The 16,653-nt window shown below is 44.2% G+C and overlaps 4 protein-coding genes across 5 annotated transcripts; 2 read left to right on the top strand and 2 right to left on the bottom strand.

Annotated features, from left to right (window-relative positions):
• Window positions 1-75: 75 nt before the first annotated feature.
• Window positions 76-762, bottom strand: LOC128771387 (protein FAM180B). Its single transcript, XM_053886805.1, has 3 exons — window positions 672-762; window positions 510-571; window positions 76-429 (listed from the first exon to the last, which is right to left on the bottom strand). The coding sequence occupies exons 1-3, from the start codon at window positions 745-747 to the stop codon at window positions 76-78; spliced, it is 492 nt and encodes a 163-aa protein (XP_053742780.1). The 5' UTR covers window positions 748-762.
• Window positions 763-2,390: 1,628 nt separating this feature from the next.
• LOC128771005 (zinc-binding protein A33-like) lies at window positions 2,391-6,260 on the top strand. The gene is made up of 6 exons (XM_053886068.1): window positions 2,391-2,780; window positions 3,479-3,574; window positions 3,637-3,867; window positions 4,722-4,744; window positions 4,950-5,068; window positions 5,401-6,260. The coding sequence occupies exons 1-6, from the start codon at window positions 2,391-2,393 to the stop codon at window positions 5,964-5,966; spliced, it is 1,425 nt and encodes a 474-aa protein (XP_053742043.1). The 3' UTR covers window positions 5,967-6,260.
• A 745-nt stretch (window positions 6,261-7,005) lies between these two features.
• chid1 (chitinase domain containing 1) lies at window positions 7,006-13,918 on the top strand. 2 transcript variants are annotated; one of them, XM_053885658.1, is made up of 12 exons: window positions 7,006-7,341; window positions 7,406-7,549; window positions 9,873-10,005; window positions 10,071-10,115; window positions 10,183-10,289; window positions 10,905-10,966; window positions 11,026-11,115; window positions 11,176-11,277; window positions 11,346-11,495; window positions 11,561-11,641; window positions 11,718-11,757; window positions 12,251-13,918. In XM_053885658.1, the coding sequence occupies exons 1-12, from the start codon at window positions 7,237-7,239 to the stop codon at window positions 12,347-12,349; spliced, it is 1,158 nt and encodes a 385-aa protein (XP_053741633.1). In that variant the 5' UTR covers window positions 7,006-7,236; the 3' UTR covers window positions 12,350-13,918. The 2 variants fall into 2 exon arrangements, with proteins under 2 accessions (XP_053741633.1, XP_053741632.1); XM_053885657.1 differs by having other exon boundaries at window positions 11,715-11,757; window positions 12,251-13,916.
• gatd1 (glutamine amidotransferase class 1 domain containing 1) lies at window positions 10,702-16,378 on the bottom strand. Its single transcript, XM_053885662.1, has 7 exons — window positions 16,183-16,378; window positions 15,998-16,074; window positions 14,621-14,726; window positions 14,438-14,545; window positions 14,275-14,366; window positions 13,781-13,874; window positions 10,702-12,804 (listed from the first exon to the last, which is right to left on the bottom strand). The coding sequence occupies exons 1-7, from the start codon at window positions 16,229-16,231 to the stop codon at window positions 12,689-12,691; spliced, it is 642 nt and encodes a 213-aa protein (XP_053741637.1). The 5' UTR covers window positions 16,232-16,378; the 3' UTR covers window positions 10,702-12,688.
• Between the last annotated feature and the right edge of the window lie 275 nt (window positions 16,379-16,653).

The raw sequence follows: 16,653 nt of genomic DNA, 5'->3' as shown, positions 1-16,653 counted from the left end.
ATTGTTCTTGTTTCATAAATAATCTTCGTTGACGTTCAATGAAAGAGCTTGATTCACTTGAACTCTTTATTTCACTCATTTAATGGGGTAGATGTGGAGATACCGGCCACGTAACTCACGGACGGTGACGTTGGCCAGCTGCAGGAGGACCTCAGCCCAGACCTGCTGCTCCTCTTCCTCCTCCTGGCGCTGAGCCTGGTATGCCGAGTACACCGAGCTGAGCACCAGATCGTGGAACTGATCCTGAGCCAGCGGGCGACCCCGCGACCTCTTGAGCGCCTTCACCATCTGCATCATGGAGCTTGGATTTCTGGGAATGTTATCGTTGATTTGAGCCAGCAAAGCTCGGCCCGGTCGCGTGGACGCCATCTCCTCATCGAGCAGGACAATGTTGTTGTCCCGGTTCATTCTGATCCCGCCCAGCAGAAACTGCAGCAGAGAGGGGCTGTTATTCATATCGCATGAGCAGCAAACCACTAACAGGTGAGGTCCATCTGATGATAAAATACCTCAAACATCAGGTTCTCATCTAAGATTGGTGAGCGGGGAGGGTTCTGACCAGCAGACACATCTGAAGCGCCAAAGATAAAGTGTCGTAGTTTGAAGCCTATAGCGCTTCTGTACGATCTAAAGTGGTATTCAGTCATCCAGCAAAGTTCGGCGAGACTCACCCTGCAGCGGCAGCTTGGGCCAAAGACTCACGGTCACCAGCAGGCAAATCACCAGCAGTGACTTTGTTGCTCTCATTGCACCGCAGCCCTCCTTCTCCCTCCGCTCCTCAGGTGCAGGCGACTCAGACTGAAAACCTCAGGATTTCTTCAGTGTGGAAAATTGGCTGAAGCAAAGCAGCTGCATCGCAGAGTGATTGGATTGTTCCTGTCTTCACATGAGACTGAGTGTCTGTTGCAGAGGCCAAGAATGAAAAAATGCTTTTCAAACGTCAAACTCTGCTTCTGTAGGGTGACCTGTGTTTGTCAATTGATCTGAAACTCTCCTGTTTGGAGCCACTTCAGTGCACGTCATTGTGATGAAACACTTCTCTATTGAGGCATCGTAACGTCAGGAATTCCAGTCAAGGCGATTGTTATTTTGGGCAGAATATGGGGCCTTTATTAGAGCAGATGTTTGGCAAATGTGGGAAATGATCTTCAAATAGTGAGTAGATCTGAATTTTCATGGCTCAGGTGTGATGCTTCGTCACCCGTCACACATGTCTAGCAGTGATGGCTTGATGAGGTTTCTTGAAACTGCCCTAATTTTCCGAGGCCACTAGGTGGCACTGTCTGCTGTACAGCCACTGGCTTTGAACAACTATTTGAATGTAACCTTCTACTGAGCTCTGACCCAAACAACTGTGACGGGTCTGAAGTGTTGTTTTCATTACATAATGTGACAACTTTTAAGTCATTCATAATGTTGACAGTCAATGCTCATTTTCATATTTTAAATGCTCTGTATCATCAAATTTGAAACTTTTTCATGGAATCTTTGGATCTCACTCTTGAATTGCCTGAATATTTTTCGCAACCAGCTAGTGTAGAAATGTTCTGTTTTGATCAAAGGGTTTAGGTTGTTGGGCGATTGTTGGTAATACGCTAAAACATAATTGTCATGTGTTCCATTTATTTGCCCAATGATAACAGCTATTCTTCACAGAACGCTTCATTTAATCTTCATCATTTGAATCGTGACTCAGATGCCATTGGGCCTGTGGAATGGATGGCACGGGGCATCTTAAGCTGCCACTAGTACACAGAACCTGGGACCTTCAAAACAGGTGCCTCATGAGTGTGGAGCTGATGAAATCTATCTGGTTCTCTTGTGTGATGGAACAGACAAATGAGCTCCCTCTTCTGTGACCAGGTGGATGAGCAGGCTCTTCTCACAGAACACCTGGTTCTGAACAGGGATGGTTGCACCAGTATGCTGTGCCTGAAGCCAAGACGTGGTGAAGCACAAATGTGAGGAGTGTGTGGTGTTAAGATCGTGTTGTGTTGGAGTTTGTCGTCAAGTCACCTCAGTCACCTCATGGTATTTGAGAGGACCGGTGACGACACTGTTGTGTATTTCCATATCGGTGAGCTGGAACTACTCAGTATCAGGATGAATGGATGAATACTTGTGGAGGATATTTGTGTTGAGCCCTAATAGTCTTGTTGCTTTTGGGACAATAAGCTTCTGAAATGCGGCCTTGAGGCCGAGGGCACAGCTGGTGATATACGTCGAAGGGAGAGCAGTATGGGCCTGATGAGAAATGATTGGCAGAACTGAACCTGTCTTACAAGTTCGCCAACATTTTCAGCGACAGCCGTTCCGCCCTCAGTCTTACCGACACAAGCTCAAGTAAAAGAGTTCCTGTCACTTGTCATTTCCAGTTGGATCCCAACACAATGGCAGCGAGTCCCATCGCCAAGGGAGACTTGCTCTGCCCGCAGTGCACGGAGATTTATGTGTTCCCCGTTCGGCTTCAGTGCGGACACAACATCTGCAAGGTGTGTCTGAAGAAATTCTGGGACTGGAAACAGACCAGAGAATGTCCAGTGTGCGGCGTGATGTCGGTGCCCACGAGGCCTCCCATCAATCTGCCTCTGAAGATCGCCGCGGACCACTTCAAAGAGGAGAGCAGGAGCCACGCTGAGGACACCTGTCTTCTCCACAACAAGAAGCTGGAGATCTTCTGTCACAACGACGAGGAGCCCATCTGCCCGGCGTGTCGGAGCTCGCGACAACACAACGTCCATGAATGCTGCTCACTGGAGGAGGCCGCCCAACAGAAGAGGGTAAATATAGAGCGCCAAAGAGGTGACGTCTGATGGACAGCTGAGTGTTTGATGCGGGGCTCAGGTTTAAATTTCTCCAGAATATATCCAAAATAAAAATGTGAATTCAGCGTGGGAACTGTAGCTGCTGGAGATGACACTGAGATGATCCCTGTGATACACAATGGACTCATAACATACTGGTCAGGCCATCTTACTATAGCTTTCTTAACACTGCCCTTGGTTTCCAAATGTAACTTTCAACATTGGCTGTATATATATATATATATATATATATATATATATATATATATATATATATATATATATATATATATATATACATACATATATATACTGTATACATACATATATATACTGTATATATATATACATACAACCTCCTGAGAGGAGGATGTATACAATGTATTGTTTCACCATAGCAAGCCTTCCTTGTGGTTCCAGTGACCCTCAAAGGAAGATGTGAAAGTACTGCTGATCTGAGGTCAGCTGATGCCAGAAAACCCAAAGGGGCTCAGATTTTCACTTGCCCATTGCCATTTTTGAGATTCAGGTCAGGACGGGAAATTATTTTTCCGTCTGTCAGCCTTGATGCTTCGGTGGTTCAGAAGATCAACACACGGTTCTTATCCTGTGATCATCCACCCGCTGATTCTGGATGACAGATAAACACTTTCCTGCTGATGAATTACTTTCAGACTGACATTTCTGAGAAGCTGGACTTGTTAAAAAAGAAGCTCAAAGAGATGACGAAGACGAAAGAGCAGTGGGAGGGAACCAAGCAGTACATAAAGGTAAGCTCTGCTCCCCGAGATTCGTTGTCGGTGAGATCTGATCGGTGTGTTTGACACCGTAGACTCAAGTGCAGCTGACTGAGAGGGAAATTAAAGAAGAGTTCAAGAAGTTGCACCAGTTCCTGGAGGATGAGGAGGCGAACCATCTGAAGCAGCTTCAACAGGAGGAGGAAGTGAAGACCCAGGTGATGTGCAGGAAACTGGACCACATCGAGAGCCAGATCAAGGCCCTGAGGACCGTCATCGGTGATACGGAAAGGGTGCTTGCAGAAAAGGATTTACCATTTCTGTGGGTACGTTTCTACTATTGGAGAGCAGTTTGTAACAGTTGCTTTTAACAGGCTTCTCTGAGTGAGTCCTACCTTGACCAAGATTCACATGGTATTTATGTGGGAATTCCATCATGCACATATATATATATATATTAGTGGTGGGACTTTAACAAGTTAATTACGATTAATTAATTACAACATTATTACGATTAATTAATTACAACAACAAAAAATATTTTATTTATTTTAATTTAATGTAACAGTTTGCTCTCCAGACAACAGGGAACCTTTGTAAGTGCAGGAGTTCCTGGTCCACTGATCCCACTGATGCACAAGACACGTGGCAGCTGGGATGAGAACAACAACAACAAACATGGAGGAATCCCTGAACAAAAGCAAACAACAGCATCTGTTTGCTTTTGTTCAGGGATGTTTTTCACTACACAATGGCCAGGGTTTCCACTACTCTGAATGTACTTGAGATTCTGATAAAATTGAATTTCTTATCCAGATATTTTCAAGACATTAAAAGAGCTTTAGTTTAAATATGGTGATATTGAATACAGCCACCGTCGTGATTTATTGTGCCATTGTCACCTGGTGCAAAATAAACAATATTTTGTTGTTTAAATGTATGTATGGCTCCATCATTTGATTCAGTAATATACCAAATTCATTCAAATTGAAAAATGTGGCTTCTTGTGGCAAATATTCTTAAACCATTAAACTGTGATTAATATATATATATATAGTGTTGGTGTTTTGTGCTGGTGCTCATTTTGTGTGATGTTTATGTATCTTTCTTGATTTGATGCTCAGGAATATGATTTGAAAGATTTGTTTTGACATCTTCTCCCATTTTCATTTCACTTTAGGACTACAAGACGACAAAGAAAGGGTATGTTGCCTCCGCACTGCAAACACTCTGTAACTACGGTGATTGTGAAAAGCTTCCGTAACAGTACATCAATGAGGGGAGGGATTCAAAGAACATCAGGAGTGTGTGGGGAAAAGGGATGGCAACTTGGAGTCCTCCTCACTGCATCAGGATTCTCTCTCATGCTATTAATTGATGCTTAAATTTTTGTTTGAATGTCTCTCAGAGTCAAGTGCAACATCGGAGATCCAGAATGCATCCGAGATATTCTCATCAACCCAGCAAAGACCCTTGGTTCCCTTAAGTTCAGGGTTTGGAAGAGTATGTCGACGGCAGTGCAGTATGGTGAGCCAGCAGCTGAGAGTGATGATTTTCTTTCATTATTGCTGCACTTAAAGGATGTTTTTATTGCATACCATCAGTGAAGCAACGTATGAGCACTGGCAGGCACCAACAGACAGGTTTTACTCCTCTGCCACTGTGAGTCTCGTGTGGATAGTTCAGAGGCGGGAGGGAAGGATGGAGGCTACAGAAGCAACTCCTAGTCCAGTGTTGTGACTAAGAAGTAACAGACGATGGAGATACGTGTTTGGGAACAGTTGTTCTCACCAGATGTCCGGTGTGCTAGTTAAGAAGATCCGTAAGATCATACAAAGTCTTTTCTGCTTGGTTTTCAGTGCCCGTCACCCTGGACCCAAATACTGCTCATCCAAATCTCAAGTTCTCCGAGGAGCTGACCCAGGTGCAGTTCTGCAGTAAACAGCCGGTGCCGGACAATCTGGAGCGCTGCACGAGCCGAGTGTGCGTCCTGGCAGCCGCCGGCTACGTCTCCGGCAAGCACAGCTGGACTGTGGACGTGGGTCAGGGCAAAAACTGGTCCATCGGAGTGGTCAGCGAGTCCATCAAGAGGAAAACCTCGGTGTTCCCATGTCCGCTAGAAGGCTTCTGGATCATTGTCCAGCAGAGTGACTCCCTGTGCGCTCAGACGTCCCCACTCACTAAACTTGTGCTGAAGACCAGCCCACGCAGGATCAGCATCGAGCTGGACTACGACAAGGGGAAAGTGCTTTTCAGTAATGCGGATGATTCGACTCTGATCCATAAATTTAAGGACAAATTCACGGAGCGGATCTTCCCCTACTTCTCCCCCGGACTGTATGACGAATATAAGATCTCTCACCCGCTCATCATCTGCCCTCGGCCCCTGAGTGAGGTCGATGGACGACTGGGCGTTAAAATGTAACTGTCCATGCCTCAGATGCAGCAGGAGCATGAGGACCAGTTCAGACCACAGCCTCAGGGTAGAACCAAGGCCTGGCTTCATTACGGATGACATGGATTCCTTTTGCAGGACAGGCTTTGGATTCAGGTGATTCAGTTTTCTATTGAAAAGTAGGTTTCATTTTGGTAACTTTTGCAATGATTTCAAAAAGTAAAAACAAGGATGAATAAATGCAAGATTGTGATTCGCTCTTTTCTAGTTCCAGAAGACGAATGAATATTATATATTCTAGATGTAGAACTCCTCTGCTGGTCTGTAATAATAAATGCTTCAAATGTTCCTCCTATTTCTTTCCTACTTTGTAATGAAGGGTGAGTTTCTGGTTCCATATTTTGTTTGAGAAGCGATCAAGATTCATGACTGTAATTCAGAGGTGTCAAACTCATTCAAGGGGCCAAATAGCTAAACACAGTGGCCCTCTCGCTGTCTCTTAAACAGTCCATGGTCGCACTCTCACTACTCCCTAAAGCTGTGGTTTATTTCAAGGCTGGAAAGTTACACTGTTTCAGCACCAACCCCACATCACAACAAAAGCGGCGCAAACACGAGTTTATCGGACTCCTTGCCATTCTTGCCTGTCTTTTTAAAGTTTGAACCTTGACTCCTTTAATCGCTGCTTGCTTGAAAACATCCTGTTGGACGGTCAAGTGTGAGCGCAGCAGTCTTCATGCCTCATGGACTTCAACATCATTTGAAGTGGATCAGGAGTGGACATACTGAAACTTTAATATCAGTGATGGATTTAAGCATTTTTTTTTCAAATTACTTCAAGTATTCTTTTCCTTAAAATTTCAATAGACAAGATCTGTGTCACATAATACAGACATGCTGTCACATTGACATTGTTATTGACTAAATACACCAAGTTATTTGCCTCAGTCTTGTTTTCCCTCATAAGGACATAAAGGATTTGGGGAATATAAACAAAGGAATTAAGGACAGCAATGACTTTATTTATGCAGGCGGTGACAGGAACGTACTTCACAAATATCGCCACTAACAAGCGCCGATATTAGACTTTTATTTTGAAAGCGACCAACGCGGAAGTGAGCCTACGTCTCCAGCACGCTGATGTCAGTGACAGTCAAAGTCCTGCTGACGTCTCCCAGCGAACATCAACGACACCATCCTCCTCCTGTCTGTCACACGCACGCGCCCTGAAAGTGCAGCCCCTCGCATGCGTGCGCTCGCCCCTCCGGTTCCATCGAGCCCGTGACCGCGTTTTTTGGCAATGCGAGCGTCGTTATTCGCGTGGCAGCTGGTCTCGTGCGCGTGGCTGGTCAGCGGCACTCTGTCCAAATTTGACGCCAAAAAGTCGCCCAAAGTGGACGCCGAGGTGAGTGGCCGGAGCGCGCAGCGTCTGCCTGCAGAAGGTGGTGGTGTTGACTCCCGTGTGTCAGTCGTCTCCAGCGGATCAGTCCGTGTTCCACCGCGGGCTGGTGGCGTCCGACCCTCACTGGAAGGACATCGTCAAGGAGGAGAAGAGACACTGGAGCAACACCAAGAGGACCTTCGCAGGTCCCGTGCTGGGCTATGTTACACCTGTAGGTCCCAAACACGCTCGCAACACTCATGTGACGTCACATTGCTAGAGTGTTGTAGATCAAGACAACAACCAACAAACTTAAACCAACTATTCATTTCAGCTCTCAATACTTTGGTATTGGCCTGGTGGTATTACTCAGCCTTGTTTTGTTTCAATGCAAGACGATGTTTGCGCTCAAAGGTGCCTCACAGGCTTGGAACTAAGTTGCCTTGTATTGAAACAACACACTGCAAAAGCACACAGATCTGCCACTGTGACTCATCATAAATGATGTTACAGGTGAGTGAATGAAGGGCAGGATCTGGCAAGTGTGACTCACCTGTACCTGTCTTCATCAGGAGCTCTTTCTGTTATTCATCAGTTACACAAACATGACAACCATTAAACACAGTGAGTGGCCACTTCAGTTTCGTTCAGTGTTTACATTTCACATTCTCACTCAAGGCATCAAGACCATGAATGAACTCGCATGGTGTTATGTAGTAAACAAAGCCTGACATTACTCCAAACTTGCTTTATACTGTAGATCCAGCCGCATTGATTGTCTCGCCATGAGCTAGTAGTCGCCTGATCCAACAGGTTACTGTTGCCGTGCATTGTGGGCCTTGTGTCGTGAGTCTGCTTGCTGTACGAAGTACATAACTGACAGTACTAATGCAGACGTATCTGAGCAGCCGTACGCTTGGTAACCATTTACCAACCGTGTCACCGAAATGACTGTGATGGATGCTTTTATTTTGTATCTATTTTTCTTAAGCTCAAACACACACATCTGAATTGTTCACCCTTTAAGCCTGTTACGCGTTTTAAACATCATTATTGATGCCATTTTTCTATCATCACTGGGCTTCAGAGATGCGTGTTGCTCCATTGTTACTGAACGGGAATGACAATGAATCATGTGTGAATCTGAAAGTTACGCCTTGTTCGTTTTCCAAAATGACTGCATCACCGTCTACTGTCCTGTGGGAGCATCTGAGAATCGCAGAGAATCAGAAAGGCTTATCGCCAAAGTCAGTGAGGATCCCACCCACTGGGAACTTGCTCCGGTACATGGTGCAACAATGAAGAAAATAAACAAATAATAAGGATAATAATAAAGAGTAAAATATAAATGAATAAAAAAAACCAATAATATAATGAAATAAATAAACAACAAACAAGGCTGTTCACAATTTGATCGGTACTTCTTGTTTGATTCGTATCTTTGTGTACACGTATGTGCATGTATTGCTCATTGAAGACGTGAAATTCTTCCTGTTTTAAAGTACATAACATTGCCGCCAGAACTCAGCTGACCGTCACTGGTGTAAGAAAATATTGATACACTTTAATGTCGCGATACGCAATGGAATGATAATGTATCAACATTTTAAGCGCACAGTATTGATACTTAATAAATACTTGGATAAGGATGTATTTGAAACGTGTGATGTTTCAAATGTGACTGAAGGTCTAACTGGACTGAGCTCATGACAATAACTGAGCTTTAATGTGCATGACATTCAACGTCTTCTATATAATGTGATTTATTTTCCATGCAATATTTGGTGGTTTTTAACAACTCTTATCGTTTTATTTCGCTATTGTATTATTATTATATCACCGTACATAAGGTAAAGTCACAATATATCGGCATAGATCGTGTTGTTGGTCCTCAATCGTGATCCTTATCGTATCGCCAGATTCCTGCTAATACACAGCCCTACTTGTCTTCTGAGCCCATCTGGTACTTTCACAGATGAACTGAGAGTTAGCGCCATTATAAACTTTTCAGTTTCACTTCTCCTCTTGGCTTTAATGGAAATACATTGGGAGACAGAAATGACCCCCTGTGGCTTGTTAGGGGTGAAACACAACACCCGTCTGCTGAGACACTTTTGGCAAACAGTTTCTCAAAATTCTGACTTCATGTTTTTAGCTTCAGCTGAGTGAAGTCAGACATGAGTGAAGTTCCTCTGTGGTGCTAAATACTGAGCAGCGACTCCCTGTGGCTGTGATATGGAAACAAGTCCCTTCCAAGGGATCCTCTGTTGTTTTGGATACAAAGTAGAACTGCTATCCAAGCTAACATATGTACGGCGTGTCTTGTTGACGTTAAAGAGCTGATGTTTGCAGCTCAGATGTGGGTCAAGTGCTGACACAGCTCAGGTTCTGATAATGAGCAGAACACTGGTGTGAGAGGTAGTTCTCTCCACCGCGGTCGGAGAGAGAATCCTCAGACGGCAGTCGTGTCTGACTCATGATAATCTTAACCACAATGAGTGAAAGAGTACGTGACATTTCCGCCTGCTGTCTGAAGCTAGTTTCTCTCCCGTCAGTGGAACTCTCACGGCTACGACGTCGCCAAAACCTTTGGCTCCAAACTGACCACCGTGTCTCCAGTCTGGCTGCAGCTTCGTCGGCGAGGGCCGGAAACCTTTGACGTGTTGGGGCTTCATGACCACGACCCAGGTGAGACGGTAGAGCAGTGGCTGTGATGGGTCGGGACTCACCGCGCTGATGCTGCATGTGTGCAGGTTGGGTCAAAGCTGTGCGCAAGTCCAACAAGAGAGTCAAGATAGGTGAGTGGATGTTGTGGGGTTGGGGGGGCTCAGCCAAGACTCCTAGTGACTCCTTGACTCTTCTCAGTCCCGCGGCTTCTCTTCGACGGATGGTCCTACCAGGACTACATGAGCGTGCTGGGGAGTGAGGATGAGATTGAGGAGCTGGGAGTGGAGCTGGTGGACGTTGCCAAGGTGATACAGCCCAGTCCAGTCGTTCCCCTCTTTATTAGAGCTGTCGCAGTGCTGCAAATGATTGAAACGCTAAACATTTGTGTGCATGCTTTACATGAAAACATTTTTGTTATTGTCCAAATTTAGTAAAATTTCAGACATATGTTAGGCAAACAACCTAGTGGTTTGGAGGTATGTGCTGTCCCTGTGCCTTTCTGGCTCTTAAATGGGATACAATCGTGTCTATGAAATTTTCAGAGGTCTGAAAACTTGTAAACAGAAATATTATTTAATAATTTTGTCGTATCATTCATCTTTACGTCACCTTGGATTTTGAAACAATTCAATGCTCAGTGGCATGAATATTTAGCTTGATGGATTTTGACATTGCACAATATTAGCACTTATTTTCAAAAGTATGTACACTATTATAAAAAAAAGTACAATTTCAGTTTCATATTTATTGTGTTTTTTGAATATAGTGTTCATTTAGCTCGGCCTTCAGCACCCGAAATAATGGAATGGAATAGTCAAGAGAAACATTCATGTCCAGTTGTTTGATCTTCACACCTTATCACAACATATGACCAACAAGTAAATGAGTCAACATGGCTTCACCTGTCTCTCCCCCTGCAGATCGAAGGATTTGATGGGTTCACATTGGAGATGTGGAGTCAGCTGGGAGGACACAAGAGGAAGTGAGTTCTTTTCATCACTCCTGTGGTGGATGTATTAACCATTTGGTGTTGCTGTCCAGGGAGCTGGTGCATCTGGTGAAGCACATCTGTGAGATGTTGAAGGCCCAAAAGCTGGAGTGCATTCTGGTGATTCCCCCAGCTGTGACCAGGTGAGCAGCAGTGTAGTCAGCAGCTCAGTGGAGAATGAGTGAGCAACTCTGCTCCTGCAGCACCAGGCAGCCAGGGATGTTCGGCCAGGAAGAGTTCCTGCAGCTGGCCCCGGTGGTGGACGGATTCAGCCTCATGACCTACGACTACTCCAGCAGCTCCAGGTGGGAAGAAATGAATCGATTCATTCAGGAATCCGCCGTCTCACGAGAGGTGTGGGTGTGTTGAGTAGACCGGGACCGAGCTCGCCCCTGCCCTGGATCCGAGAATGTGTCCTTCAGCTCGCTCCCACCTCTGAATGGAGGCAGAAGATCCTGCTGGGGCTCAATCTGTACGGTCTGGACTTTGCCAGTCAGAAAGCAGATCCTGTTCTTGGGGGCAGGTGAGACGCATCCCCAGCTCCTCCACCCGTCTGTAGCTCACCCGTGTCTTCTTTCAACACTTCAGATACATTGAGATTTTGAAAGAAAACAGACCCAAACTACTGTGGGACGAATATTCAGCTGAACACTACTTCACTTACAAGAGGTAAAGCTGGAATCTGAACCCTGTCCTGTCGTCGTAGATAACGCATCGGTGTGCGTTTGCTCCTCTGTTTCAGAAGCAACGGAGTCAAACACGTCATCTATTATCCATCGCTGAAGGTGAGAGACACAATGGTCTATTTAGTGTTTGGATTAAAGTGTGTTCAGGTGGAAGTATCAAGCGTTCTGACTTGTAGCTGACCAACAGGTTTGCACTGATCCACAAAGGATCCGCAGTGGGTCTTTGTTCCAACCAAACAAGCGCACACATTTTAACCAATAAGGTGTCAGCCGAGACATACACCTGACAGGTGACTGGCTGGAACAAAAACCTGCACCCACTGTGGCCCTTTGGGGACCGGTTTGACAATGTTAAACTTCAACTCTGTGAAGTCGAAACGTCTCGAACACACTGGTGACGACAAAAGAACGGCACCAGAGTGGGACTTGAGCGGCCTTGAATTCTCCCAAACATCAACAAGATAAAGTGTCGCAGATTGGGTCGTGTCAGATGTTTCCTCCTCCTACGTTTGGAAATGTTACTATGAGAAGTGACTGTCACACAGGATGATAACAAAACAGTTTTTCTTTTTTTTATAATTCTATTTTGCAGTCGCTGCACATGAGGATCTCACTAGCCAGAGAACTGGGGACCGGACTTTCGTTATGGGAGTTGGGACAGGGACTGGACTACTTCTATGATCTCCTATGAGACCGGACATGAAAAGTCAGTCTCATGGACTCTGAAATCTGTTTGGTTTTTACTGAACTGAATCCATGTCAAACAAGGTATTAAAAGTTCTACTTCCTGTTTGGATGTTTAAAAAAAAAAAAAAAAAAAAAGGTTGACAGTGTTTGTCAACATGGAATTACTGATTTACTTGAAGCTTGTGACAGTGAAACAAAGGTGAAAGGTCATCGCCCAAACATTGCTGTTTTTTTTTTGTTTTTTTTTTTATCAGGATGCATGACTTTTTTTCATCCTTCATCTGATTAAAGTGATAAGTGTCCAGCGTTTTCACACCTGCTCTCCTCTATAAAAGCTGAGTCATCACTTCCCGTTGCACAGTAGAATCAGGTTGTTGACAGCCAAGGAGGTCGACTGCTCATTCTGGGCCGTCACCAGATGCCTGTCGATCACCACGTGGACCGCGTCCTCCTGACTCGCTGGAAAACCACAAATTCACAGAAATGAATTTAGCGGTCCGTTTTTTCAAAAGATTCTGTTTCAGGTAAAGGTTGCGCTGAAGAACTCAAGTGCCTTTACAAATGGTTTAATAACAGCAAGCATGTTCAGGACAGGACAGTTAGTTCTTAAAAACAAGTTGCCTAAAAACAATGAAAAGCTAAAGCTAAGTCGATTTCACTAGGAAAAAATGCCATCGGTCTTTGAAACAGAAAAGTCAAACATGAGTCAGCGAATTATGATGAACAATATTTGATCGTGGAACACATTACACATGAACTGGCTTGCTATTACGATGCACTTGTCTGAAAGACAGTGCACTTGTCTACCAGTGGCATGATTTACATAAACGATTCTTCTAAGAAAGAAAGAAGGAAGGAAGAAGCTGCCGGTCTGCCACCTCATTAATGATTGACTTTACACATTACACCCAGAGCCACCTCTGGTTCATGGTGTTATTACCTATCACCTCATTTCATGTCTACTATTAAAGGGGTCAAACCTATGGACCAGGGGACAAATCCAGTCTGCTGAGTCATTTACTGTGGCCTGCAGATACTAACAGACTAATAGACTTTAATACTTTGAACTAGAATCAAGTGTTCTGCGGAGAAGTCGGTGAAGAATTTATTTTTTGACACTAACAACAGGTGTTTTTGTCTAAATAAGATTCCAGTGATGAATCTGTTCCTTGGAGACTTATATTTGAGGTTGCTCAGTCCTCGACTTAAGTTTCACAGAACATATAAAGTACTGCAACAATTAAAGTTTTAAGACAAATTTGTTGGAGCCAAAAAATGTAAACCGATGTTCTGTTCTGCTTAAACAGTATTTTATTTAGGATGAGTGAACAAACTACAATGTTCACAGAATCTACTACAGGGAAAAAATCTGCTGTCACTCCAGAACAAAACCACCACATGGATTTTAAAGGCAGGTGAAGATTGTCCCACTCACCAGAATAAGAGCCGCCGCTGTCCTTGACAAAGTCTTCTACGATGAGTGGCAGATTTGCAAAGTCTGGTCGTCGCACAAGCTCGAACACCGAAGGCTTTAAAAAAAACACACTTTTACTTAGTATTCAAATTGACAGCATGAAGTAAGGGCTGCATAATGATAACTATTCAGCTCAATACTGTAATCATTTTTCATTTTTTGTTTTACATCTGTATATTTGTTGCTTTACTTAAAAGTATGACAGCATTCAAAGCTAAAAAAATCTAATATGTGTATATTTTTTAAAAGGAAGCGATAAAACTACCCAAGAATATAGGATTTATCAAGTATCAATGGAATAAATATGTTAGTGTCTCCATTCGCCTCTGTTTCCGGTGTGAAATGCGCTGCCTCCAAATGTGGTCGAGCACGAGCAGCAGCAGTGGCTGGATAGTTAAATCATGGCAGCCCAAGTGACGATGAAAACCCTTGTAGAAAGCGTCACTGATACTAACCCCAGTTAAACTGTAGCCTCTGAAGATCCACTGCTGTCCATCAGTCGTGCAACACAACGCAGACACACCTTGTCCAACTGCGCAAACTGGCTCTAAACACAAACCCAGATCGATCATGCCTCACCAGAGCTCTGGACCTGTTCCAGAAGAGGGTGGCACTCACTTTGCTGAGTGATGAAATGAGTGAGGATGCGATGCAGCGAGCCGCTGTGCGCCAGGTCGTTCGGTGCTCCAGGGCAGTCTGGGATGAGCAGAGCTTGATATCGAGCACCTGCAGCAGGGTCAGCGCGACACCACTGAGCAGAGTCCAACAGCAGACCTCCAAACACTCACTAGGTTCTCTCACCGTCTATTGACTCGAGTTTGGCTGGAGTTGTGTACGGTTTTACGTTGAAGTCCTGCGCCCATCTGGCTGTGCTCTCGTCCACTTCAGCAAAGTCGACCGGTTTCCCCTGTGAACGCATGAAACGCTCATCAGAGTTTGGGCTCCAGTCTGTTGGTCATCAGTATCACAGACTTGTTCAGCATCTAATTCTAAAAGTCTCCTGGAAGCTGTTAACAGAGCACAGCAGTAGCTTAGGACAGTGCTTGTTAAGCACAGGCCGAGGCCCATGGTTGGGGCCACAAAAAGTATTTTGTTTCACACCTCTGGGCCAAGAGTTGCTCAGTTTTAATACACTTGCCACATATGGTGGCAGTAGTGTGTCGCTGAATTGACTTGACAGCTGCAAATCTGTGATAGTTTGAAGTTCTTGAAAAGAAAAAAATGATAAAGAAAGTGATGGCGCCCCCGACAGAGGGCGCTGTTCATGATAGCACTGTTGAAGAATTTTTTTAAATTAGTTAGAAAATTTGTAAATTTGAAACTTTCATTTAAATTTTAATTCCTCAGTTTATATTTTGAAAAAAATATATTTTATGATATTTAGACATAGTTTTATTTTATTCAACATGAACAGTTTTTTTCCAATTTTCCAATTGTTTATTTTTCATCAGAATATCTTTGGGATGACCACGTGGTTTCACAAGGTTTTGGTTTGTTCACGTGTAAGCAGATTAAATATGGTTATTGAACACAAATGAAATCAAGAGTCATGAATCAGTTCTATTCCTTGAATTTGTTCTGGAAAAATTGGGCCCTGAGACCAGAAAGGTTAAGAACCCCTGGCTTGGAATTACCACGTGTCAGGTATGTGAAAGGTAAGTACGGCGTGTTTCAGGTCGATTCAGTGTTTAATGTTTGTTTCCACATGATTTAACACCACTCCGGATGAAATGTCAAGCCAAACAGCGTCACCGCTTCTTCGCAGATGCACATGGAGCTGCACAGTAAGACAAACCAGGGTCTTCTGACCATCATGTGGCTACTGTATATCAACAGTAGATGGAGTCAGTGTGGAACCCGAGTCATCCTGCGGTAACACAGAACAAACGGCACTGCGTTTCGGCAGCAACTTTTTATCCGACAACCCACAATGAAAACTGCTCAAACACGTGACTTCATTTTTGGGTGGACTGGGTGATTCATAGATTTAGCATTGAGACATTTGTAAAAAACAAAACAAATGCAGTACGCAATATTAAAAGTGTGTATGTATGTGTGTATCACTGTGCAGAATTGTGTTTTGGGTCTGGGAAGCCAACACTCTTTTCTTACGTCTGTATTCTGAATGGGGAATCGAACTGACATCGAACCTGAATCGAGGAAGCTACCGTATCTTACCCCTGGTGTGGCTGTCTGGATGTTGAATACTGAAGAGCAGAGACTGAAGCACTGCTGAAGAGATTTAGCCGAGACTCCTAAAACACACAGGCGCGTCAGAGACGTCAAATTAAATGTACTAGTTTTCTGAATCGCTGCAAGACAATCCGTGTTCTCCTGCAGCGGACACATTACACGCTACTCACCCTGGGGAGCCGCACTCGTCACGACCAAACAAGTTGGTTTTGCGCACATTTTAATGAGTTTGTAAAGAACCTACGACAATATTTTGGACAAATTTGAAGTCATCAAAAGCGTTTGCAGACAGGAAAGGGGAAGGCGGAAGCGTGGTCAGCTGATAACAACATCCGGTTTGTGTTTTTCAGAATAATAGTCCTCTAATTCATATCGCCAACACAAAGCATGATGATAGATAATGAAATCGTTTTCATTGGGTTACTGGGAATGGAAAGACATTTATATCGAAGCCCTTCAAGCAGCAAAGTTTATACATTTGTGTGAGTGTATTCAAAATTGATTGTTGATTTATCTGTTTATTCAAGTTGTTTATTCATGTAATGTGGCTGTGGAAGGCTGAACCCGAGCTCAGGTACTTGGGGTGACAGACCAGCAGGCAGGTCCGGTTCATTGCAGATTTTGCTTAAAGCAATTAAACA

The sequence above is a fragment of the Synchiropus splendidus genome, chromosome 14 (assembly GCF_027744825.2).
Source record: "Synchiropus splendidus isolate RoL2022-P1 chromosome 14, RoL_Sspl_1.0, whole genome shotgun sequence".
Classification (NCBI taxonomy): domain Eukaryota; kingdom Metazoa; phylum Chordata; class Actinopteri; order Syngnathiformes; family Callionymidae; genus Synchiropus; species Synchiropus splendidus.
Note: the sequence above shows the minus strand (reverse complement) of the source record. Positions and strands in the feature narration are given on the sequence as shown.